Raw genomic sequence first — 26,620 nt, 5'->3', positions numbered from 1 at the left:
ACACAAAATCTAATAATTGCAACAAAACCAAATTTTGCACAGCCACATGAAATTGACAGACCAACTCTGATGATGTGTCTCATAATTTGGGACACCCAAATAAAAAAGTTGCTTAACATACGATCATTATTTTCTTACCACATTTCGCTATCTTGTATGAGGGGGGGGGGGGGGCATTTGCTGGTAGAAGAGACAGGTAATCAACAAGCATGTGTTGTGGAGATGGGGTCATCTCAAAAGCTGTTATCTGGTTACCACTTGAGATGTCCAATGGGGGTCAGTGTTGCCACTCTCAGAAGACGCTGTTGTCTGAATCGGTGTCGCTGTCGTTTACCCTGATGACGACTGGCCTGATGGTGGCATGGTCCAGTCCACTTTGTTCCCAATAATTCTTTCTATTTCATTCTCAACTTTCTCAACGCACTTTTACCATGTTTCCTGTGTGATGGTGTCTATTGACTGTTGAACAGTCATCTGTACATCCCAAAGTTTGAATGTTACATTTTGCCTGCCAACATCTAATTTCATGATACCCCAAATGAGTTCTATTGGGATTAAATCGCAATGAAAGGGTGGCAGTCGCAAAACTGAATGACCATGTTCTGTAAGGTACTCATCAACCTTAAAGACAGGTGTGGTTTATTTGACTTTATGATGCCATACAGAACAGGTTTGGTTGCTTTTTCTGGATACGATATTGCTTTGTTTTGCAACCATTCTATCATGTCCCCCTTCTTACTGTTAGATGTTGGGACCTTTGTATTAAGTACTTGAACGCCATCATATGGAGCGTTATCCATGGCAGTCAGACTTTTAGGGGGCAGTGCTGGTACCAGTTGATTTTGTACCCATTCTAAGGGTGTCCCAAATTATGAGACGCATCATCAGAGTTGGTCTGTCGATTTCATGTGGCCGTGCAAAATTTGGTGTTGTTGCTATTATTAGATTTTGTGTTAGTAAGCAATTCATCGGTTTCAAATGGAATCAAACGGACTGTAAGAGGTTGTGGATTTTAATCAATCAGACAACAGCTACTGTTTAGGGTTTGGCGGGCTTACAAAATTCTCCAGTCACTGATGCTGATCCCTCAGCAAATCAAAATCTTCATGAAACACATACATTTGACATGTAGTATGTACAATTACGGCTCTTTTAGGGCATAGTTACCAGTAAAGGTCACATGCAACGTAAAACACAACTATGCAGATTCTGAAACTTTTGGCATGTACTTACTGAAACAAATCATCAAAAATGTTAATTCAACCCATAAAATTGAAAAAAAAAAACGCGATGAAAAACGATGCCCTGATTTTCCCCCAGCGTTGGAGGAAAATTTTTTTTCAACAGCTGTGTCCATAGCGCATGCACAGTAAATAGGTTTGCAGAGCTTGAAACAGTATGCATGCCCAGACTATGAGGTCATGAACAGTAGTCTAATCTTGGTTGTGTACACAAACAAGTAAATAGTCTACTCGCCTGAAAAAACATGCTGATTGTAATAAGCAGCCTCTGTCAATGAGAAAACTCAGTGTCTGGTTTATTAACAACTACATGTCTGACTGCCTGTCTGCTAATGACAATATACTGTGCACAACTTCAATCATTGACCACATGCAATTTGAAATTAACACCTATCAGGCTTATATGCCATAAACAGAGAGTTGGGTAAGTGTATCGGCAAATGAGCCAGCAAATGAAAAGATTTTGTTACACTTGGGTGCACCCCCAATGGATCTGACTTGGTTTGCTATCCTGGGTCCTTTGTTTCAAGCGTAATACAGTCGAACCCTATTGTCTCGAACTCGGTTGAGACGTATTCTCGGATGTGTCGAACTGACATCTCGGTCCGTGCCGATTTCCTTATATTTATCATTATTTTTACCCTGATGTGTCGAACTAGATGTAGCGAATTCCTGGTTGTGTCGAACTCATTTTAGGGTCCCCAAAGGCTCTAGCAAGTACAAATTTACCCTTTTGTCTCGAACTGTCAAAGCTGGTTGTTGCAACTGAAAACTTCAGTCGCGCAATCGGAAGTCATCCTCAAAAGTGCTACCTAAAGATCAAAAGTAACGATTAACGGACTCAACAATGAAGTGACATTTTTAACTACACATCTATACACACATTGTCAGCACACTTACCAACTGAACTTTACTCAAACAATTAACCATAATTAAGTTGTTACCAGTGACACGTTGATCACGGACCGACAGGATATCTCTAAACAAACAATGGCGCATGTTGTTGTCATGTGACAGTCTATGTTAGCGGTCATGTGATTTCCTTGAAAATACAAAATGGGAAGTGAGGAAAACGGAGTTGGATTATCTAAATTGATGTTTTGTTTTTGGTTTAGTATTTAAGGTGTAGGATCAATTTTTTTAACCAGTACGGTTAGTAACATGGCAGAGCAATTCAGGGAAGGACCCGATCAGCCCGGGGGGATAACTGGATCGCATTTTACACCTAAAAAGTGAAAATTATCTGTGAAGACAATAGAGACAAAATACGAGGCTGTCATAGCTGTGCAGTCGGGTGGAAAATCCAAAGCAGAAATTGCAACTGTATTTGGCATACCCAGAAATACACTTTCTACATGGATTAAAAATGCTGATAAAATCAAAGAGGCATTTGTTCAGCCAACCAGCTTAATACATTAAGAAACTTTTTGAGCAATTCTGCTGTGATGCCATGCCCGAACGCCAAACAGACTGTAATTTGGGATTTTTTTTAAGAGATAAATTCTCCACATGTACACGTATGTACATTCTGATTCCGTTTGTATGAACTATACAACTTTTTATACTGACTGAAAATGAATTAGTGCCGTCAACTAAATGGGATCGCTTGTGAGTTTGTTAAATTATTCTTGTTCCTATCTTTTTGTATGCATATTTATTTGCAATGATGAATAAAGTGATTGAATTGATTTACATTTGTACATGTTGTAATTTAAATATCAATACAGCCGTAAACGTTTATTGCAAAGATATATTGTTCGTATGTGTATCCTACTGCAAAATGACGATGTGTTAAGCACCATGGTCGTGTTGGTTCTTGGTCTTTTCAATGCTGACTGATGTGTCGAACACTCGGATAAGTCGAACTTTCCCCTTGGACCCGACAAGTTCGACACAACGGGGTTTGACTGTAGACCCAAGTACAAAAATATTGCAGTTTTTATTTGCGATGGTACGCTTATAATATATTTTATTTGATTTTTTTTTAATCAGCAATGCATTTTGTATATCAAGAATAAGTGATAATTGTGTTTTAATTATGTTTGATTTCTTGATTGCATGTGACTTTTAAGAAATAGTTCTGCAAGCTGACAAACTGGAATATTGACAAAAACAGTTTTTTTTCTGCAACTGTTGTGGCATGCTCCATGTGTATCACCTTGAAGCGGTCATACGGAAAATTGCATTCGCAATCTTTGAGGTACAAACCATTTTCAGGTAAAGTTCTGAAAGTATGTGCATATGGTATGTCCACAGTATTCAACTTTTTCTTGTTTGGCAGTATTAATGCTTGTAATTAGTCTTCCCTAGGTTGTTGTCAATTGATTTATTGTCTAGATCTGTTGACAAAATGACCTACTGAAAAATAAAGGGGTAATGAGACATGTTATTTGTTGATTGATTGTTGTGTTTGACCAGCAAATTGTGTCATATTTTTGTGTGTTCTTATCATTCGCAGTTTTGGGAAAAACTTCATGCTTGCAAATATTTTGGGATTTACTAGTCTTTTTAATGTCTGCCTCATGCAATGTATCCTGCCTCTAAAATTTTATTGAACCTATTCTGGTATGAAAAGTTGAGGTCACAAGATAGAAAGTATAGAAAACTTTAAAATGAGTTTAGATTGTGAAATAATACTAGCTGTATATCACAAAAGCTAGTATATCACAAAATAGAGAGGAACTGTTCACCCAGCAGGAAATGGGTACCTGGCTGGATACTCATTTGACTATAACCTTCTAGCGTCTAACAGCTTGGGTTATCTGGAGTAATAATGTTTTAGCACTTAAGCATGCTTTGTTGCATGGAGAATAGCGAATTGTAAAACTTCTCATTGTTACTATGATATTGCTACAGACTAGTTGTTTTACATTTTCATTTTCTCAACCCTTTGTGATATGTATTTGCAGAGGCAGGAAGTCAAGTTTTTGAAGATGGATAAAATATATTCATGGAAATATGTAACGAAGACATGAACATTACCTGAAAATACATAATACCTCAAAATACATTTAAATGTTTCCAGAATTACTGGTGGTGTAAAAAATACTTTACGTTCTGCCCAAAAAGAGTAATGGATCATAAATTTTTTCATCTCATGGCAAATATGTAATAATCTCAGCTGTCAGTCACATGATTCATACTGCAGAACAAATACAAAAGTACTGCTGCATGATATATTGGATAACTACACACTGTACTGTGCTAAATGTCCATTTTGTTAACTCCAAACAAAGGTGCTTACACAATTTATTATTAGAGTGAACAGCTCTGTTTAAGTTTTTAATTTATTGTCATCTTAAGATATATTCAGCAAATCTCCTATAAAACATAGGTAGTCTTACACTCAGCATTCCAGAAAAGCAAGACAGTTTGTTCTACCCCTAAGTTGTGATGTCAATAAAGTATTGTTTGCCCTCAACTAAGTAACATGTCAAAGCACCGAGACACATGTGTGATTTAAGCTATAAAAGCTCAGGGCAAAACACATACGGGTAGTGCAAATGTGAGTATCCTCATTCTAAGAAGCAGTGTGACTGAAAGTGGCATTGGAGACAAAGTTGTGTAAGGTCCTGTAATTCACTTTGTTAAGTTGTGCTTCTGGGGTATGCTTGAGTTTCAGTCATAGATCTTCTAGAGTTCTTTCTAGATTTGTCACCACAATTCCAAAGCTTCTGTGTTTCACCAACTTGGAAATTGTCTTAAGACCTACACTTTGAATGCTTATTCAGGTGAAGTTGATTCTCCATGATATTGATCACCAACAGTCTTATGAGAAATTACAAACATTTGAAAATATTGATTGTTGTTTGACTGTTATATTTACTTAACTTGGATGATGCCATGCTTAATGGAGGTGTTATGGCTAGTGGGATATTATAATATACTGTTTCACTAAGATGTAAAACTGATTGTATTGTGGCAAGAACAATCAAATGGCGAGAATGATTCTGCTGATGACAGTGACCAGCAGCTTGATTTTTTTGCATGAGACTGTAGCATGTTTTGTCTGGTAAAATTCATTTAGGCTTGCTATCAGTTTTTTTCATTAATGCATAACATTGACAGTCAAAGGTTATGAAGGGTCTTACTCAAATGTTTGTTTTATCAGTGCGTAATGATAATGCATTGTAAAAAAGTGAAGTTTTGTGTTTTTCAGAATAAAAGGGAAGTTTCGTCTGTAGCCTAGCAGGTTGAATGATCATGTTATTATAGATGTTTTTCATCCGTCAGTGCTGGCACTGGCACTTGCACCTGATTTATCCAGAAATCAGAAATCCATTTATCTGCTTGTATTTATCATATATAGCATGAAATAGAAGTGAACGAGCTCAAATCCTGTTTGGGCAAGTGCATATTTTAGTTGTGTCAGTTTAATTCTGATATATTCTGAAAACAAAAGCACCATAATTTTTCAACATTGAATGCATATTCATCTCTCACAATCTCACATGTCCATCATATAAAAAATAACCCTTGCTCAAATCATTAGATCTCATAAGTCATAGTTTCTAACTAACACTTGTTTGATAATGGTGTTAGTATCTACACTGAAATGTACATTATACAGAAAGTAAGTTTGTGATGCAGGTCTTGTAACTACTTTTTAACAGACTTTGAGGCAGGTACAGCATTCCCTTTTTTGTAATGAGTGGGTGGCACACATGCTGCTTTTGGCAAATGAAGTAGAGTTCGGACTAAACATTGTACATGGATCCATGAAGATGGACCTTGTTAATTAGTGGCAATGGGTATTCCAACTGTCTCACAACGTCAAATGGAAAGAGAAGTCAGTTACCAGTGTAAGAAATAGCGTCAGCTGAGAGGCCTGTTGCTTGCTAGTTACATGGCAGGCTTACAACTGTATTTTATAGCCGACCCTCTGCGCCAATACATTTTCTAAGGGTTTATATTTGACCATGTTATTGACTACGGGAAATATTTTGAAAATAATTTGCAATTGTGGTAACTAGATGATGTCTGTATAGTTCATGATCAATCAAACTTTAACTTCTGCTGATCATCCTACCCATTTTATAAAAACTAAATGTGACTGGTCTAGAGAATGTTTTCAGCCAATGAATAATGTTATTCTTTTCTGATGGTAATGCCACTAAATGAATGAACCAAGTCATGGTTTTATAAAATTTGCTTTTGCACATGTTTAAGTTTACCTTACTAGAAGTAATTCATTAATTGCTTTCTTTTAACACCATATCTCAATTTCCTATATTTAATACACTGCTGGTTACATGTTAACCGGGCTGGCAACATTATTTAGTTATCAGCCCTGTGGACTTCCTGTCTTTTTGTAGGACCTTCATACACTGCAGTGACTGAATTATTTTTATATTCTGTCATAAATGTTCATAATCCTAAGGCACAATCCAGATTAATTCAACGTTAGTCCAAATAAATAAAAAAGTTGACAGGGTAATGTTTTAAGATTTCTTTGGAAAAGTAGGAATCAATGTTATTAATTTGAAGAAGTTGTTACTTAAATATTGATCACTTATTGATATATATTAAAGAAAAACCTTTGAAAGTTGTTTAAAAGAAATCAACATATTTCACATTTCTGGCGATAGTGACTTATTTATTCATAACTAACTAACAAAACAGCATCCTGAACATCCTCATATCAATGATATTTATAATCATCAGTGTTTTTGGCCAGCCTTGGAGAGCTGACCATATGACCACTGATTCACAAGGTAGTTATCTGTAGTAATGATCGTATATAACACCACTTCATTACTCTGCAGGACCCTCATATTACCAGCCAAAACCAATAAAATGTGTTGTCAATTAAGGTAAAACTCTGTTTACCCTTTTACTTCTGGTTCATTTTAAACTCTGCAAGGCATGCACACCAATGTGTAATAGGCTAATAGCTGCTTGCCCTCAGGCCTGCACCTAGCAGTGACAAATTCAACTGTTTGAGTTCTATGAGTTTATATTGAAATAAATGAGTCCCTCAAAACATTTTTGAGTCCCAGAGAAAAATTCATGCCACAAATATTATTGTTACTGTATATATATGGGACAAAATATGTTGGGGATATTGGTATTTTTATGTAGATCATTATTCATCATCTCAAAATTTTCACACATCCCTAACTATTTTTGACAGTGTAGGTTACACAGGTGAGTCTGCCTGGTCTTGATCTGGGTTATTTCACAGGACACAGCTTGTAGTACCTATATCGTAGCATATGAAGACTTTTCTATTTTAACTCGTTCATCCTCTATCACATCAGACATACATGTTCATAGATCACCAGCAGTGTTTGGAGAATCAGTGTATTTTACCTTTTTTGAGCATTTCCTTTCTTCGGTTTCAAATTCATATGAAAAGTCAATAAAACTTTTAAATTTTATCAGTGAGATGTTTTCTCAAGCTAACCAGTGAACAGATTTCATCATGGTGACAGCTGGTATTTGTTGTTTTTAATACATATGTGCAGGTGCAACCTGCAAATGACAGAATAGTTTTGGACTCTAAACACAGAGCTGCAGATAAGCTGTGTATTTGCGTAAAATACACCATAGAAAAGATGAAATATACAAGAAAAATAAAGTTTATGGAAAAAAACTAAATATTCATGTTTAAGCTGTCAAAATAATGGGTATTTAACCAATATATATCAAAATCATATCACATCAATTCAAATCACTCGAAAGTAAAGCTTTTCCTTCTCTGAATAATTACGCTTTAAAAGTTCTTGAATAATTCTAAAGGCAATTGAAATGTGCAAAAGAGATAGAATACCAGTCGTGGTTTGTTAACCCTTCAATGATCTTCCCATCTACAAACAACGACCAATAAAATAGTGGCTTTCTGTAAAGCACATAATATATCAGACTGAAGCGCATAATATTTCTTACAGCACAATGGGTAATGAGCGAGTAATTTAATGAGTTAAAAGTTCATTGTCACAATGGCTGTATTTCAGGCATATCGTGACTTAAAATTATTATAAATTCATCATAAGTGATTGAATTCCAAAAACCTGTTGACAAAGGGCAGTTAAAGCAGCTAGTATATTACAGTATTAAAAAAATAAAACTGGCATATATCTCTGAAATAGGATTTCAGATTAGGACAGTATAATATAGAAAATGCTGATGATCGCCAACAACTGAAGGGAATTACCATTCTATCGACCACGGTGACTTACACAACTTTGACTACCTGCATGGTCTTCAGCTGGATTTATGCCATACTGATCCCTTCAGCCATTTGCAATTTTACAAAATTTACCCATAACAAAACAACAATTTTCCTTGATTATGAAAGGTGTGTAGAGCTAAACTGACTTTGAAAGTTTTGGGACTACACATGGATGGTGAGTTTAGTTTTACGCCGCACTCAGCAATATTCCGGCTATATGGTGGCAGTCTGTAAATAAACGAGTCTGGGCCAGACAATACAGTGATCAACGGCATGAGCATCCGTAAAGCTGTATTAGTCATAATTTGGATGGATTTTGTCTAATTCTATTATTGAATTAAAAATCTCACATCTGTTGTACATATTTGAAATGAATACACAGATTTTAAGAAGATGGAGGGTATCTAAAAGTATAGATACCCACTTGAAATTGGAAGTACTCACTTTGTTTCAAAAGTATGAGTATTGTACCCACATGGTCATAAGCTTATCTGGAGCACTGCTTAACGAACAGTTTATTACCATTATGATTAAGATGTCTGGTCAGTTTTTGTATTTTGATATTTCTGCATTTAGCATCTTCTGTCATACCATTTTCTTGACCATTTTCAGTACCTTGTTTACAAAACATGAAATCACTTTCCCAGTTGTAAGTCTGCCATTAAGACCCATAACCACAAAAACTGGCACTCATTAGGAATGAAGAAAGAATCTGGTTTAGACATGCGGGATTGTAGAGCTGATGATTTTAGTGATGTCAACTTCCTGGATGGACAGATGCTTGATTTTACAGCTTCCACTGTATGTTGTTGTCAATATGAATCTATTCAATTTTTTTTATCCCCCTGGCATGTAATGCAGGGGGGATATAGTCGACACCTTGTCTGTCCGTCTGTTCGTCTGTCCGTAATCATTTTGTTTCCCAAGCATAACTCAAAAACCATTCAATATTTTTAGACCAAACTTGATAGATATAATAATCGCAACCTATAGTTGTGCCTTTTGCTATTTACAGAGTTTTGGCATTTTGATTTTTTTTGTTTTTCCATTGAGCATTTTGATGGTAGTCTAATGGTGGGGTGGGCTTCGTTTTTGGAGCAAAAACCGTTCAATATTTTTGTGCTAAACTTGGTAGATATGTGTTGCAGATCCCAAAGTGGTGCCTTTTGCTATTTACAGGTTTTTGTGATTTGTCATTTTCTGAGTTTCCACGGAAACGTTTCTGACTTAATCTCAAAATGGAGGGATGTGCTTTGTTTGTGGAGCAGAACTCAAAAGCTGTTCAATATTTTTGTGCAAAATTGTTACATACATGAGTCAGAACCTACAGTGGTGTCTTTTGCTATTTACCGTTTTTTTGTGATTTAATTTTCTCGGTTTCCCTGGAAATGTTTCGGACTTAGTCTCAAAACAGTGGGATGGACATTGTTTTTTTTTTAGCAGAACTCAAAAACTGCTAAATATCTTTCTGCAAGTTTTGGCAGATATGTAGGGGAGACCCTAAAGTGGTGCCTTTTGCTATTTACAGGTTTTTGTGATTTATTATTTTTCGGTCTACATGGAAACGTTTCAGCCTTCGTTTCAAATGGAGGGATGGGCTTCGTTTCCGGTGCAGAACTCAAAATCTGTTCTTTGTTTTTCTGCAAAACTTGGTAGATATACCAGTCAGAAGCTGCAATGGTGCCTTTTGCTGTTTACAGGTTTTCGTGATTTCTTAGTTTCTCGGTTTCCATTGAAACAATTCTGACTTAGTCTCAAAATGGAGGGATAGGCTTTGTTTCCCCGAGAACAACTCGAAAACCATTTGATATCTTTCAACAGATCTTGGCAGATATATGAGACAGATCTTGAAGTGGAACCTTTTGCTGTTTACAGATATATGGCATTTATATTTTTCATGGCTTCCATGAAAACGATTCAAACTTAATCTAAGGAAATATCAAGAAACTGTCAGATGATTTGTCCTTTCAAATATGATGGGGCCGGGGGATATGTCAACTCCTGATGACTCTTGTTTGTTTTGTTTCAGGATGAAGCCCAACACATAAAAGGTCCAAATGAAAATGAACGGAGAGACTCCCAGTGTTCCCATAACCACCCTGGCAGGCATATCTAGTCTAACAGACTGTAAGTCAATATATTAACTAAAACGCTTTATTAGATCAGAATTAAGAGCAGCACATTGCAAGGATGTCTCATACATAAGTCTGTTTGAATGTACCAGCCATGTCCTCAGTCATTTTCTGTGAATTGTATTGTTAATCTTGGACTTTCATCAGCAAAGGATACTAGACCAAAAGAAATGTTAATGAACACTTGGTTTTGACTACTAAAGAAAGTCAGATTGTATAGAATTTGTCCAAAACAAGGACAGTATGGTATCACTAGTATAGCCCAATGCTGTATTGTATATGTCTTTCCATATCTTCTGGTATATTCATTGAAAATAATATTCCGGATTCAGCATGGTAAGTGCCATGCACTTGTCATTCACTTAAACATGTTAGGAAAAAAAAACATAAGGAAGATAAAACAAAACATGTAATGCTAGGGGGATATAGTCATCACCTCATCTGTCCGTTCATCCATCCATCCATCCATTATCGTTTTGTTTCCGGAGCAAAAAACGTTCAATATTTTTAGTCCAAAATTGGCACAGAGTTATCAGACTGATGCTATGGTCATTCCTGTTGCTATTAACAGATTTTTGGCATTTTTATTTTTCTTGGTTTCCATAGTTTTCCACTGTTTTGGACTTAGTCTAATCGGAGGGGTGGTCTTTGTTTCCAGAGCATAACTCAATAAATGTTCAGAATCTTTCTGCAAAACTTGGTAGATATATAAGTCAGAACCTAATGTGGTGTTTTATGCTATTTACAGGTTCTTGTGATTTATTACTTTCTCAGTTTCCACCTGTGTTAATGAACATTTGATAGTTCCCATCAGAAACTATTGTACTGCATTCAGTGCATTGAGCATTGGAATCATTGCATAGAAAAATACACGCAGAGAATACTTTTGGTACAATCAAACATAGTGACTGAAAACAGTAATGGTAACTACTTTTGAAGTAACAATAGTTATGCTGGATGCCATTTTGGGCCAATGGACGAAAATGAAGGCAGAAACAGTCAACACTAACAACACAACACAATCAGTTTTTCTGAACATTTAAGTAAAAAAAGTAATAATAGTGTATATATTAATATTTAAAAAAAATGTTTCTGTCAAATGAAACATTCATTCTTTCACATTTTTAAACAGATTTTCCTGAAGATCCAGGAAATTTCAAAGAAAGATTTTAGGGTGACATTGCAATCAGTTTTTCCGTCATTCAAGGAAGATACCCGTGTTATTCAAACTAATTTTATCAGAGCCATTACATTATCTTAAAAGTGTTCATTATGTAGAAGACAGGGCCTGCATGTCCACTGAGTGTCACTCAGTGTCAAAAACTTTACATCCTAAAAGACTGCAATTAGTATTACGTATGGATCAAGGTACCATGAAATATTGCAATACAGGGTGTTCGCCAATTCAGAGCCCTCTCCGTCACATTTGTGTCCCTGTGTTACAAATGCTTTTTGGGACATTGTCTGTACTGTCAAGACCGAAGCAAGGTCTGACACAGACTGAATGGCCTGTTATTTCTGTAGATCAAAATTTGGTACATGTCATCTCCAAGGGGACAGTATGATGTTTTTTAAAAATATTTTTGTTTATCGCTTTTTCATGCGTATAATTTTTTAATGTGATTTGGAGCTGTGCACAAAGCAGACAATGAAAGCACAGTTCAGTCATCAGTCATATATTTGGTGCAAACAAAAGAAAGAATAAGCTATTTTCTTATCAGTGCACTACAAAATAATTACCAGTATGGTCAGAATATCATTGAGTAATAATCAATGTCTTGATAACAATATAGATATACCTTGGAGAAATGAAGCCAGTAACTCTCCCACGAATGTTCTTGCCAATTTTTGCTATGATGCACTTTCCTGTAGATGTTTTGCAGTTACTTAGTAATTTTATGCACACTGGGCCTTTGTCTGGTGTCAAAGGTATCTTGTCAAGAACCCTATTTTCCGGAAAGAAGCCCTGGGCTTGCTTTTGGGAAGGCCCGGTACAGGGAAACATCTTTGTTAGATAGTTATGCTTCTTTGTGAGATGTAGCCACCAGGTTTTTGAATAGAAGGATTAAAAGAATGTCATCTTTGGTGCTGTATTATGCAGCAGATAATGTTAGGTATTTCTTTTCATAATCTCAGAAAACAAATACTTAATGCAAAAGTAAAAATGCTAAAAACAGCTCGCTTGTACAATATCAATATTGTCAGAAATTCCATTCAAGGAATGTAAGTTTGCATCATTTTGGAGTCACTATATGTTTGTATGTACCCTTAGTATATTCCTGTGTAATGTAAATGTCTGATGTGAATATGTAATATACAAGTATTTAACAGTGACACTGATCCTTTATGTCCTCATAAGGACCAGTAATATTACACATGTGGCCTTGTATTTTTTAAGGGATCAGTCAGATAATTTAAGTTTTTAAACCTCATAGTAGGAGGCAATCAAATTTCTACTCAATTAATCAGGAACTCAAAACACCCTGAGTGGTAAAATGGTTGCACCCTTGGATGCTTTATCATACTAATTACAGAGATGTGGTGTGAACATAAGGTTCAGATCAGTTTATGCCAAACAAGTATGCTGCCATCTGGAACCTACCTATTAGTACAAAGTGGAAAGTGCATCTGATCTGTCATCTTTTCATAGTCTGATTTTCTTTTCTTCTTGAGACAGTTAATGGCTGCTTGCTGTTTCCAAACAAGTCTAAGCAAACTGAAGAGCTAGATTTAGTGTAACTATTATCTTGAACACTAGTTGACAAATATGTTTACCTGCAAATTCATAGAAGCTGAACTTGATTGTCTTAACACATCACTTTTAAGCTCTCCAAATAACTAAAGGCACTGATTAGCGTGGAGGACAGTTGATTTCATGACTGGGAAGTATTGATTTGTTGCAGTGACATCAAATACAATAATCTATTTTTCTGTTTCAGTGTTGCCGCAACTGCCGTTGCCAACACCCCTTCCACAGACTATGCATAACAAAAGTTTGTTGTATAGTTCCACGATTGCAGACGATGCAAAGAGAATTATCTCAGTGCGGAGTGAGGGTTTGGCAAAGCAACTGGCACAAGCTCTACGGCAGACTTCAACAAACCATATGTAATTATTGCATCATTAGGAGAATGTTTGTGTGGCAAACTTTAAATGGGTAACTGATGAAAGGCCAGAATTTATCCATTTTGAGTTAATACTTTAAGGCTTTTGAAAATATAGTAAATTGAAAAGAATAATTCAGTGTGACCAAATATTGCTTGATTGCTTTGTTGATACTGGTGTTTTTTTAATTTGGTTTCATTAATTAATTTCAGAGAGTTGAAGGACACCTTGGTGGGGGACTCTATAGAGGGAGATGTGCCACCTTTATTAAAAGCTGTCTTTCTAAATGATCCTCAGGTCTTTTGTGGGAGAAATCTCTATGATGGTAAGATGTTTAAAGCACTTGAAGACATGAATATTTATTGTCTGTCAGTAAATGATATTTCCTTCCTTACGTGCAACATGATTTTGATAGATCTGTATCTGACTTATTACTTGAATATCATGTGTGAAGGATAATCTGCCTATGAATAGCAGACATGAGCATTGATTTGTGTTGTCAACCATGTTATATGGAGATTCTTCAGATATTGTTACTCTTCATTCATATGTTTTGTTTTGTTTCAGGGGTGAATACTAACTTGTCACAGGATTTGCAACAGCATGGACAAAATTTTGTACAGTCATCTCAATACTCCTCATCTTCATCTCGTGTTAGTCAACAAAATGATACATCAAGGTGAACTTTTGTGTAATGTATTACCCCAGTAAAAGTAAATATTAACAACACTTTGATCATTCAGGAAAACGGAAAAGTTGTGTCTTACACACTTAGAAAATATTCACAGTAACTTGCAATTATTTGGACGAATTATTTAAGGAATATATCCAATTTTATGATAAGCATGCTCATAGTGAACATAACGTTTGGCTTCTTGAAGAAATATTCTTCTGCCCAAGTTTAGGCAAAATTTAAGCCTAATATATTTACATGTAGGAAATGATTTATTTGTAGTATTGTTTTACAGCCACTTCATAACATATGATGATAATTAGAATTATTTCTTTGCAGAATTTCAAATTCCCAATCATCACGGTTTTCAAATCAGAATCAGAATAATTCATATTCACCAAGTAACTCCAGCCATTTTCAACAAGAGTTCAACTCATTTTCAAGAAATTCATATTCAAATTCAGGTAGGTCTGTATTCAGCAGAGTACATACTTTTGTAGGTCACATGAACTGTTGCTACTCAATGCCTTCAAATTTCAGGACAGCCTACATTGGGGGATTACATAGACTCCAGTCAATTTGGGTGACCTTCACCTTATTTTCAAATCACCACAACTCTATTACCACTTTCCAAACTCTTGTTAAGGCAATAGGTGATGTTGTACTCAGTATCTTCAAATTTGGTGACAACCTACATTAGGGGATTAGGCAGACACTGGTAAATTTGGGTGACTTTGACCTTAGGCCATCCACTTTTTTCTTTTTTTTATGTTTCTCATCTCCATAATGGTGCTGATGAGGGATGGGTGGTTGAAAAAGAAGTAAAAAAAGGAAGAAGAAGAAAAAGAAAAAAAAAACAGTTTGCCATCTTCTTTCCAAGCTGGTGACAGATAATTACCTTTATTACAGTACCCAAAAACATAAAAAGAGGCTTTTGTATTGTGAAAATACTTTTTTCTTAATTTTAGTCAGTTTATATATCAATACATTTAGGGAAACTGTATGAAATCCTGAGAGAATGCAAGTATTGACTCTTCAAGTTATGCTACTAACTTTTAATAGAGCCTCTTAATTTCACATAGGGTCATACTACAACAACAAAGTCATTTCTTCAAAACTGTCTCTTAGTTTATTCTTGGAGACTATCTATTCATTCGAATTTACTATATTCCTGAAATAATTTCAGAGTTATAAGATTATGACATGTGACCATGACTAAAAACTACATCACTCAAAATGTAATCTTCTTTGTGACCAAAAGATAAAACTAGTAAATATGTTGTTTCATTCTTCTTTAGAGGTTGGGGCTGGTGGGGTAGCCTTGTGGTTAAAGAGTTCACTTGCCATACCTAAGGCCCTGGTTTAATCCCCACATGGATATAATGTGTGAAGACTATTTCGGGTGTCCTTGCTGTGATTGCTGAAACATTGCTAAAAGCAACTGACTCTTTTGTGGTGGTGGACATTGACGTGTTATTGGCAAACGCTTGTGTTTCATTATCATGACCACAAATTTTCATTTGAAGTTTGACATGGAAAATCCTATTTAGTGCAAGAAACAATTTGATAAATGCTATTTGGAATTTTTTGTCTTCCAGCAACAATTAATGGGGACTGTTATCTTTCTGATGGTCCACTTCATCCTGCTGATCCACATAGGGGACGAATAAACCACAAAGAACAAAACAAGATGACAGGTTGTACTTCATAGTTTATGCACACAGGTTTAAATCAATCATGGTTTAATCTCATATTCTGTTCAAGAAGGCAGCCTAATTAAACTGTTATTTACCTTTGACTCTGATTTTCCTGCTTGTATCATCCACATATATTGTCTGTTCTCTGGTAGTATGTGTCATAACAAGTACTCAGGGTCAAATATGTTAAGTTTCTGTCTTTTCTGATGTCTTAAGCTGTTGTCTGTATGTCCAAATATTTGTGTGTATTTTAATTTTGGTTGTTCTTTAACCATTAATGTTGGGTATAAATCAATTAGATATGTAGGTTTCAAGGATGATACAGTAACGGAAGTAATTGGTAATGTGCGTTATTAATTAAGTTTCCACTTTCAAAATAAGAACTAAATTATGAAAAACAGAAGAAAAAGTAAATGTAAAATCTAATTTGGTGAATTGTATCAGTTTTTATGTTTTAGCTTTAAAATTTATTTCAAGTTATGATACTGCAAGAATCGTTTTGTTATTAGTGGTAGTGTTTTTTTCCAGAACTCTAAAACCGTTCAGTATTTCTTCAACAAACTTGGCACATAGAATGGTCTGGTGGTGTATTGGTGGCGTTTTGTAGTTTTGGACGTTTTAATCAAACATTTTTGCATTTCCATGGCAACAAGTTTGACTAAAACCTAAATTTGTGGTAGCACTCAATTTTATAGCTGAACTTCAAAAGCTGTTCAGTACTCACCTTCCACTTTTCTATATATTCACACCTTTCATTGGCAGGGATGAGAATTATCTGTGAATCTTTGTAATTCCATGTATTTGATGGAACTAGTGTCTTTCAGCATGTATGTTATATTGTTCAACTAACAAGACTCCAAAAAGGCCCAGCCCATTTTCCTCTTTTCTCACTCATACCCATTCTCATTCCTGCATTTGACATAATCATAACTCGTAGACATAGTCATGAAGAATACTGTGGCATTCTGGAGGATATTGATGACACTGTCTTCTTGTTACTATGAAAGGGCGACATTTTTTAAAAAATTAATATGATAATTGACCTTTAATCTGGTTTATTTGTGTTTTATTTCAGTCTCATCCCCTGCTCAAGCAACCTCAGCAGATAGACTTACCAGCCAGCAAGTTACACAGCAACCTTCATCATCAGTGCCAATTACAAATATGGACAGTGATTTAACACGTTCAAATCGGAGACGCTCTTCGAGCAGACATTGTGAACCTTCTGTTTCTCTAGATGACATAGAACCAAGTATAATGTCATCATCACGGACATCAATAAATAAGAATGGTGATTCTAGGTTGCAGAAAAAGACATCCGGAAAAAATGAACCAGTTGTGCTTCTTGAAATGCTTGATATGAAAGTATGTATAGTGTTTTTCATTTCATTACCACAAAGTTCCAATGTACTTCACTATTCCCTTCATGAACCATCTCTGTCCACTCATAGCTAATTTCTTGCAACATTCTTCAGTGTTTTTTGAACGTCACTCCACTTTGTAATTTTATGTCCATATCGGATTTTAACAAAGAAATGTAATCATTCCATTGATTGCATTGTAAGTGAGGGGTAAGATGTGTCTTATTGACAACGGTAAGTTTTAAGATGTAATGAAACCACCCTATATGAAATGTGCTCGTCATAGAGAAATTATCCTGCGTAAGTATTATATTGTATCGTGTCCAACTTATTTCAGAGAAGCTTAAGAAGTAGAGGAAAAAATGCAAATCCAAGAAAATCTGTAACTAAGAAAAAGGCAAACAGGAAGAACGCTGTTAATTTTGAAGAAACCATTGTTCAGAAAAAAGAGCATATGAAACAAGAAAAAGAAGTTGAAAACAATTTAGTGATGGTATATTGTTAGAATGTTGATATTCTCTACTTTTTATGGAATTTTCTTTCCAAGTTTTAGAAACTTCTGTTGGTTTCAATGATTGATATCTGCTGTTCATTTTTGTTTCAAGCAGATGAAGTTCATGCTTTGCTTTCATACTACTGTTTCTGTACATTTACACTGATATAATATTCTGCTACAATTATTTAACGGTTCAGATTGTACTGTTGCCAAGCAAACCCTGGAAATATTCTGGAACTCATGTCTTTGATAGTGAATGTGGTTGTAATTACTGCCTTGACATTTTTTCTTCATCACTTGTTACTTACTGTTAACAAATTGACAATCTGGTTTTTATTAACTATTTTTGGGTGCTAACTGATGATGCTTTCAGAAAATATGTGTTATGATATTGTTTTGAAAGTTGCTGTTTTTTCTTTGAAACTTGCTGTTCATTCTGGTTTGTATTTTTGGCATACACATTTGTAGGTTTGAAGAAGATTTATATTTTAGAAATTGAAGATGGATACCTTTATTTAAGGGATATATGTCATTGTTTATTAAATGAAAGTAATTTAGCTTGCCCCTTTTTCCATATACAGTCTGTTGAATTTTCTAAAGCAAACTAATACATGTATTTATCGCTATGTTCTTTTCTGCATCTGTATTTCATATATTTACTATTAAAAAATGGCATTTTCAGACATTACAGTCCATAGCCACAGGGGGATCAGGTTAGTACATGCTATCTTATTCATATTTTAGCATAGTTTTAAACACTACCTTTCATCAAGTAATATGATACTAGGCAATTCACATTTGACTCTTCACTTCATTTCAATTAGCATTGTCATTTGTCTTTGTCATGGTTTTGCACCGACATGCAGCTGTGAGAATTCTCTTTCCACTAACAGTTCACACTTGAATTTTATCTTCATTATAATTTGACATTATGTAAACTTTCATACAAATGTTGGAAACAATTGCAGATGATACACCTTTTAATGGAAAGCCTGATGATAGTGGTCCTCAAGGTGAAATAGATAACACTTGTTTGGATTTGATTACATCAATCACTTTGTTCTTTTCTGCAACTTTCATATGTGTTTTATTGCACAGCAAAGTTACCAATGGAAATGGGCTGTTTATGAATTGTTTTTGTTGATCATTTCTTCTGTTTTGAGTTTGATTAATATGCACAGTACCCAATTATCAGCAGTATGACCATCAGCTGACTTAAATATTAGTGGTTATATTTATGATAAAATGGTGTTTCTGCTTAAACTGAATTGTATTGGAACTAATACAAGCTTTTGTTTTTGTTGTAAATTTCATCACTTCAAATTTGTTAGGCACATTATGTGTTTTCATTGGTTACTCTTAATTTGTATGTCAACTGTTATCAAGTGTCTGTAGATAATATATTGCGAGTGATACACTGTGATTGGGCACTGTTAAATCATTTGATCACTTGTTTTGATGTTTGTCTTCAATTGCCTTATTCATTAAGCGTTTGGGAACAAATATATTATTGAATATATTGGCTTCTGTAAACTTTAACCTTGCATGCCTGTTTCACTCAACAAACTTGTAATAGAAAGATTATTTCTGTATCTTTGATTATTCTTTGGGAACAGAATGAAAAGTAGGCATGAAGTTTTAAGTATGATGCATGGGCTGATGACAGATTTCTGAAACATTATTACTTATCAGATCATAAACTCCCTACAGTTTCTATCAATTAAACTTCTGCTGACCCCCTAATTTACTTTTATTACCCAAGTTCATTTTGTGTCCCCAGCTGATGTTAATATGCGATCAAACTTATCATTGACTTAAATGGTAACAAGCAGAACTTTTAGCTATTGTGCATTTGATTTATGTGCAATGAAAATTGACAAGTTCTGATTTTGAATTGCAGTCAAAGCAGTGGCAGATTCAGATTCTCGGAAAAGGCGGAAAAATATGACACGAGATGAAGATGGTTTACACTTTAATGTTTCTCGTTCAAATGATGAGAGGGGATTTTCAGCACGATTGTCTCGTCATCGGAGAGGTGGGGAGGATGAACGACAAAGAGGTACTTACTTCAATTCCGTGTTGATACTGTTTTTCACATCTGTTTTAAGAGTGGTCTTTCGGTATTTGATGTCTAGCTGTTTATATTTAAATGTAGCAACCACCAGAATTATTCATTCTTACTAGGAAGCTCATGACAAGGACAACTTGACATTCAAGCATACTTTGTAACACTGTTACTCAGCCTTGTCACTAAATGTGTGCATGATTTAAACTGATGAAGAAAGAAAGAAAGTATGAATAAGAGCATTGAACATGTTCTCTGGTGTTAATGGGAAAGGTGAATATTTGGGGTCATGTACCCATGCTAACAATTTTAAGCCACTGTTTGGGTGATACATGCGCATTGAAGATACCATTGCCCTAAGGTGGTGAGTACCCTCAAAGTCTGATTTGCAGCCAAACAGAACATTTGCTAACATGTCCACTGTGTTCTTGAACCAGCAAAAGTTATTTCAAGTTAATGGAATTAACCTTGAGTTTTGACTCTGATCTTCGTTTTGAAGGAATATATGGAATCTATTAATACAAGGCATATTTTGGATGAAAGGAAATTAAAAACGTATGTCAAACAGTATCTTGACATTTTTTATAGTGAAGTTCTATGTTTATGTTTAACATCAATGTATTGCTGCTGAGTCACAGCTACTTCCATGGTTACACCCCATCTTTCACATCACCAGGATATGAATTACACAGTTGGTTATGTCTTTGAATTTGTCAGTTACAGTGGTGATGCCTTTGCCATGAGTAATAGAGACTGTTGAAACACACTTGTTGCAGGAATAATATTTATTCTTTCATTAAAAGAGTTATAATGTTACATTTTGTCATTATGTAGGATCAAAACGAGGAAGAGGAAGGTATTCTGAATCTGAAAGTGAAGAAGATATTTACATGGAAATTCCAGAGGAAGATGAAGAAACATATGGTTGGTACACTGAAAACTGTATATATGGCTGTTGTACTCATTGTTACTACATGATATAGATAGTATTCTTACATGATAATGTATTCAGATTAAGTAATATTGTTTGAAGACATTAGTGTCATTTATTCATGTCATTTCAGCTGCCAAGAAACGAAAGAAGGAGAAGAAGCAAAAGCGCCATGTACACCACACCTTGACTGTAGAGGAGTTGCTGGAGAGTCCGACCTTCAAGAAATTCAGCAGTTGTATGGACTATGTCTTTGACAGTGCTGAAGAAGTCAACTTTGCCAGTATTGATCCAAGTATGTACACAAGGAGATGCATAGTTTGTTCTTGTTTTAGGTCATGTGATCAAATCTACATTTGTCATGTGGACAGGGTTTCTATTTCCACTTCTGTAGTATGTAAATTACTAGAATGAAATTAAATTTTCATCAGCTTTTGTTATCAGACTGGTGATCTTAAGTTAGGTTAATATCAGTTATTAAGCTGCTGTAGATTACTTTACGAAGATGGAGACGAACAATGACCAGTTATTATTGTGAGAATTAGCAACACTTCATAATCAGAGCTCACAGTTTTCTTTTAGGTGACTACACATTCATGATTGTTGTTGAAAAGTGCCATGACCAGGGGTTAGAAGAGCATGTTGAAAGCATCAAAGCTGCTGTACCCTTATGAAAAGGGTGCTGCTTGGTCATGTCTTCAGACAGTATTGCCAGCTCTCACTGTAATGAGGGGTGTTGTATCCCACAGACATTGTAAATTCCTGAATGATTGCTTTGATAAATTTATCTTCAATGAATTACTGAGATGTTTTACAGTAATTAATTTGAAGATAATGTTTGCTCCCTTAGTGTCTGAAAACCTGTAACAGTGATATTTGAATATTTGCTCACTCAGTGCTTAGCTTTCAAGATTGTGACAGAAAATCTTCATGTTAATGATAAAATCATGCAGCCAATTGAATTGTTACGAGTTATTCATCAATATATACTAGCCAGTTGGGCTACCATGTTTCCCTTACAAATCTTTACTTGTAGCTGTATGACATGCTCTAGAGTCAAGGTTGTTTTGTAGATGGAAACATATTACTGGTGCCTTTCTTAACATCAAATTTATTTGCTTGTGGTTATTGGTACATATGGAGGTTTTTTGTAGATGATGAAGAACAGGAATGTCCTACAGAATCTCTGATAGCAAAAGGAGTACTGGGTGACATCTGTGGAGAGGCAGCCAAATTGAAAACAATGGGGGTCATGAATCAGGTACATACTGAATATTAGTATCTGAAACTATTTCTCTGTAAAGACCTCTTTGTTACTGGAGAAATTCTGAAGTTGACAACAAGGATTATATTGAGTTTCTTTAGCTTCTTCTTTCTTGATGTTATGATTTTCAATCTTTGATATGTTACAGATTCCTCCTGACAGACTTGTGAAACTTCTGACCATCTTACAGTGGAATATCCGTGATGGAATCAAGGTTTCACCAAATATCAGCCAGGTAAGCCAAAATGAAAACATTTCAAAACGAACTGCACATTTGTATTTTTGCTACAGTAACTGTCAGTTGTTTGGTCACATGTGATGATAAACATATTTTTCGTCAATCAAGGATGAAGATGGGGAAGATGAGCAGAGACTGTGGCGAGAACTGACAATGGAGAGGATAATGAGGAGCATGGATGCCTCATTATCTGCCATATATGTGATGACATCGAGAGACATGCCCAAACAGGTGTACCTAGAAGATGTCATTGACAGGATCATTCTGTTTGGGAAATACCAGCTTGCTAACACCGTCTACCCAGAGTTTGATCCAGTGTACAAACTTGATCCAAATGCGAAAGGTAAACTATATCGTACTTACTGTTCACATTCATTGTCATTAGCATGGTTAACAACTGGTTTTGGCTAGTCTGAAATGGAAAAATATTGATGTTATTTGATGAAATTCAACATAAATTAATATGTTGATTTAACTGTGTTGATTAGAAACGGATTATATGAATGTTACATGTGTTTCTGCTAGATGGATACCATGGTAGTTTGAAGGCCAAGAGAGCTCGAGCAGGCACAGTCAAACACAAATCAACCATCACTCTCTACAATAAGCTATGTGAGCTTGTCAACAATCTTGCTGGACTGTTGGAAATACAGGAACTCACAGACACTGTTATTCTACAGGTTTGGCTTTGATGGCATCTCTTACTTTTTTATTGTTCAACTTCATTAAGATCACTTATTATCCCTTAGCACTTCGATGTATATGTTTTCAGGGTATGAAAGCTTTGATGAATTTCAGTAATGGAAACCGCGTTATAGTTTGTTACAGAGTTGTGGCACTTCTCGAAATATATTGGACAACCAAGTTTGCTATGTGATTTCAGAATATAAATGACTTGATGGAGTTCAAAATTGTTGTGATTCTTTAGAGAGTTTTGGCCCTGGTCATTTCTTGACTTTCAATAGATTTTTTCAGTAACCTGAAAAGATACAGAAACCAAATGTGGTATGTGTTTTGGGGATATGAATGTCTTGGAGTTGACAACAGGAACTAAATAGGAACATAACACTGGCTGGGTATATTGATGACCATGTCTTTGTTAATACTATCTAAAACTCGATTAATTTGCTAATGGCCACTGTTTTGCCAGTGTTCGAAGATGATCTGTGTAAATGTCAAGTAGTCCATTTGCATCTTGTTTTGAAGACAATGTGAATGTGTGTTGTTTACTTTCAGGTCTCTTCACTTGGTGTGTCTACCTTCTTTGTGGAAAACATCAGTGAGTTGCAACTTAGTGCTATGAAGCTTGTCACAACGGTGAGTATACTTAACTGGGGATAGGCAGCATGAGCTATGTCACATCACTACTTTCAGTAAATATACTAGCAATCCTTAAACGGATCCCTGTAAACAAATATAGAAGCAGTCAATCCATGGAAATAGCAAAATCAGGCGTGTTTCTTGTAAATCCAGCCATGAACAACAAATCCACTGTTCTATATTATTATGGGATACACAGGGCACTGTTGTTTTATTTTTGGAAATTTGGTGTTCAGAGTTGCACCAGCCTTTTATGATTGCAGCCTTGGCTGGTCCACACTGCGATCCTTCGCCAGCAATCATACTGAGGTTCTTTCTCGAAAGTGCTGACCTCTATGACCTTTGTAATGTCTTCTTACATTTCATGGCAATATTACTGAAGTGATGATCATGGACCAAAATTCCTGACACCATTCAACTAAAATGAATGTGTATCTTCCTGAAATTCTTAATTGTGTTTCCAGTGCATATTGATGTGTATCACAAATAAATCATTATCCCCGCAGCACATTTTCTGTCCGTGCTCATTTGTCTTTTCTGGAGCAGATCTTTAAAACTGTTTATTATTTATGCACCAAACATAGATGGGTCTGGTGGTATACTGGTGCCTTTTGGTAGTTTTGAAATCCTGGATCAAATGTTTTTGATGTTTCCATGGCAGCAAGTTTGACTTGACTCAAATTGATGGTCATGTTCTATTCCGGAGCAGAACTTTAAAATGGTTCTCAATTTCTTCACCAAACTTGGCACAGGGATAGGTCTGGTGGTGTAAAGGTGTGTTTTGTTATTTTTGGAATTCTGATGAAATATGTTTGGCGTTTCCATAGCAACAAGTTTGACTTCGACTCAAATTGGTGGTATTGCTATTTTCTGGAGCAGAACATCTTTCAGTACTCTCATACCACAATACACTACACACATGCCAAAACATTTAACATAAGTAATCATCATACTCTTGTAGACATATTCATGAAGAGTTTTTTGCTATTGCGGGGGATATTGATGACTTTGTCTTCTTTTTGTGTATTATTATCTTCAATTTCAGGTATTTTCACGATATGACAAGCATCGCCAACTTATCCTAGAAGACATCTTTGCCAGTTTAGCCAGGCTTCCATCTAGTAAAAGAAACCTTCGAAACTACAGGTAACCATTTTTATCATTTACAAATATGACCGAAAGAATGGATTCCATTATTTTTGCCCATCTTTTGTGGCGTAGTGAAAATGATTTGATACTATAAGTTTTTTCTTGAACATTGAGAAATCCATGCTTATTACAGACTCAACTCAGAAGAATCTATACAGATGGTAACAGCCCTTGCTCTGCAGTTAATTCAATGTGTTGTGAGACTTCCTACCAAGATTAGCAGTCAAGAAGACCAGCAACAAGAAGATACCCCAGGAAAGAAGAAGAAGAATGGAAAGGTCAGTTTTGTTCAGTATTATATACGCTGATATGATCTAGCAGTAGCATCGGAAATTTTTGTCCAGAAACTTGAAAAAAAACATCAAGCTGGAATTTGTGTAAGATGTCAGATGATTTGTTCTTTCATATATGTTGGGGCAGGATGGATATGCCATCTTCTGATGACTCTTGTCTTGATAGATTCGCGAAAGTTGAAAGAGAGTATTGGTGTTCCCAATTGAAAGGCATTTTTAGTTTTATCAAGGCATCATAGTTGGCAGTTTTGATTTTCTGAAAACCTCTTCAAACATGAAAAGCACCTTTTGGCTGACTTTCTTGGTATGTGCATTTAGTCAGTTACAAATGTTACACTGATTGATGCTTACCCAGAGTTTGCTTTCTCTGACCAAATTGTCTATAGACTTCTTTGAAAATGCTAAATACTGAAGGTAGTTACTCTATGTAATCTATCGAAGCATGCAAAAGAATTATTATTTGTTCCGCTTTCATTGTGCTATTTCATATTTATGTTTGCAGACTGATGAAGAAATTGTTATTGTCACATCATATGAAACAGCCATGCGGACTGGTTATAACTTCCTCTCAGTTTTCTTGAAGAAGTAAGTACCTCATTTTCAACACAAATAAGAGTAGTAAGAGATACCCTTTTATGTTTTAAATAAAATATGGGCATTGCATTTTGAAAAAGTTCACATACTGCCTTATTTGGTATTTAGTTAACCCTTAACAAGCACAATATTTGCCTTCTCATAGTATCTTGATGAGTAGGTGTGTTCCCATGACTTTCTTCCAGAGAACGATTGATGTTTGTTTCAGGTGTACAACAAAGGGAGAGGAGGACTACCGTCCGTTGTTTGAGAACTTTGTACAGGATCTGCTCGCCACTGTCAACAAACCCGAATGGCCTGCATCAGAGTTACTCCTCAGTTTGCTGGGTAGAATTCTTGTAAGTCAAAAGACAATTCCTGTTGCACTAAGTATAAGTCAGCTATAATCACTTTCATTCATAGAATATCTTGTAACAGAAATTTCTTTCTTTAGTGCTCTGACTGATTGCAACAAGGTTCATATAGGTTGTAAGGTCTTGAAATTTAAGGTTCCTCTTCAGAGTCTTAATTTGTTGTGTCAGCCTTCAAGAACCTTGAAAATCACCCAGATACCTTGATAATCCATGAATTTGAATATAAATTCTTGTTTGAAAATTTGTTATGTTGATACTGTCATTTAGGTTTTGTTTCCCTTATCTGCATGAACCTTGGAAATGAACTAATAATCTTTATCCATAGTTTGTGTTTGTGATTTCAGGTTCAGCAATTCAGCAACAAATCCACAGATATGTCTCTCAGGGTAGCTTCTTTAGAATATCTGGGAATTGTTGCCGCAAGATTGCGGAAGGATGCTGTCACTAGTCACCTGAATCAGGAAATGATTGATGATATTGTTGACAAGGTTAGTTTACATGTTGTTGTGTTAGACATTGACACAAGTTTGAGTC

The 26,620-nt window shown here is 35.5% G+C and overlaps 1 protein-coding gene across 1 annotated transcript in view; it reads left to right on the top strand.

Annotated features, from left to right (window-relative positions):
• The window catches only part of LOC137291812 (nipped-B-like protein), a 53,691-nt gene that overhangs the window by 14,035 nt on the left and 13,036 nt on the right, over positions 1-26,620 (top strand). The window contains exons 2-22 of the mRNA XM_067823349.1: positions 10,445-10,542; positions 13,487-13,655; positions 13,865-13,977; positions 14,220-14,331; positions 14,665-14,789; positions 15,924-16,022; positions 17,098-17,387; positions 18,562-18,592; positions 19,780-19,938; positions 20,779-20,868; positions 21,009-21,170; positions 22,030-22,136; positions 22,288-22,374; positions 22,486-22,720; positions 22,903-23,057; positions 23,614-23,694; positions 24,743-24,843; positions 24,980-25,124; positions 25,642-25,724; positions 25,942-26,071; positions 26,431-26,574. Of these exons, the coding sequence (XP_067679450.1) occupies positions 10,473-10,542; positions 13,487-13,655; positions 13,865-13,977; positions 14,220-14,331; positions 14,665-14,789; positions 15,924-16,022; positions 17,098-17,387; positions 18,562-18,592; positions 19,780-19,938; positions 20,779-20,868; positions 21,009-21,170; positions 22,030-22,136; positions 22,288-22,374; positions 22,486-22,720; positions 22,903-23,057; positions 23,614-23,694; positions 24,743-24,843; positions 24,980-25,124; positions 25,642-25,724; positions 25,942-26,071; positions 26,431-26,574 (2,688 nt within the window). The 5' untranslated portion in view covers positions 10,445-10,472. The remainder of the gene's footprint in view (positions 1-10,444; positions 10,543-13,486; positions 13,656-13,864; positions 13,978-14,219; positions 14,332-14,664; positions 14,790-15,923; positions 16,023-17,097; positions 17,388-18,561; positions 18,593-19,779; positions 19,939-20,778; positions 20,869-21,008; positions 21,171-22,029; positions 22,137-22,287; positions 22,375-22,485; positions 22,721-22,902; positions 23,058-23,613; positions 23,695-24,742; positions 24,844-24,979; positions 25,125-25,641; positions 25,725-25,941; positions 26,072-26,430; positions 26,575-26,620) is intronic.

This window comes from Haliotis asinina, chromosome 7 (assembly GCF_037392515.1).
Source record: "Haliotis asinina isolate JCU_RB_2024 chromosome 7, JCU_Hal_asi_v2, whole genome shotgun sequence".
Classification (NCBI taxonomy): domain Eukaryota; kingdom Metazoa; phylum Mollusca; class Gastropoda; order Lepetellida; family Haliotidae; genus Haliotis; species Haliotis asinina.
This window is presented reverse-complemented; position numbering and strand designations above follow the sequence as displayed.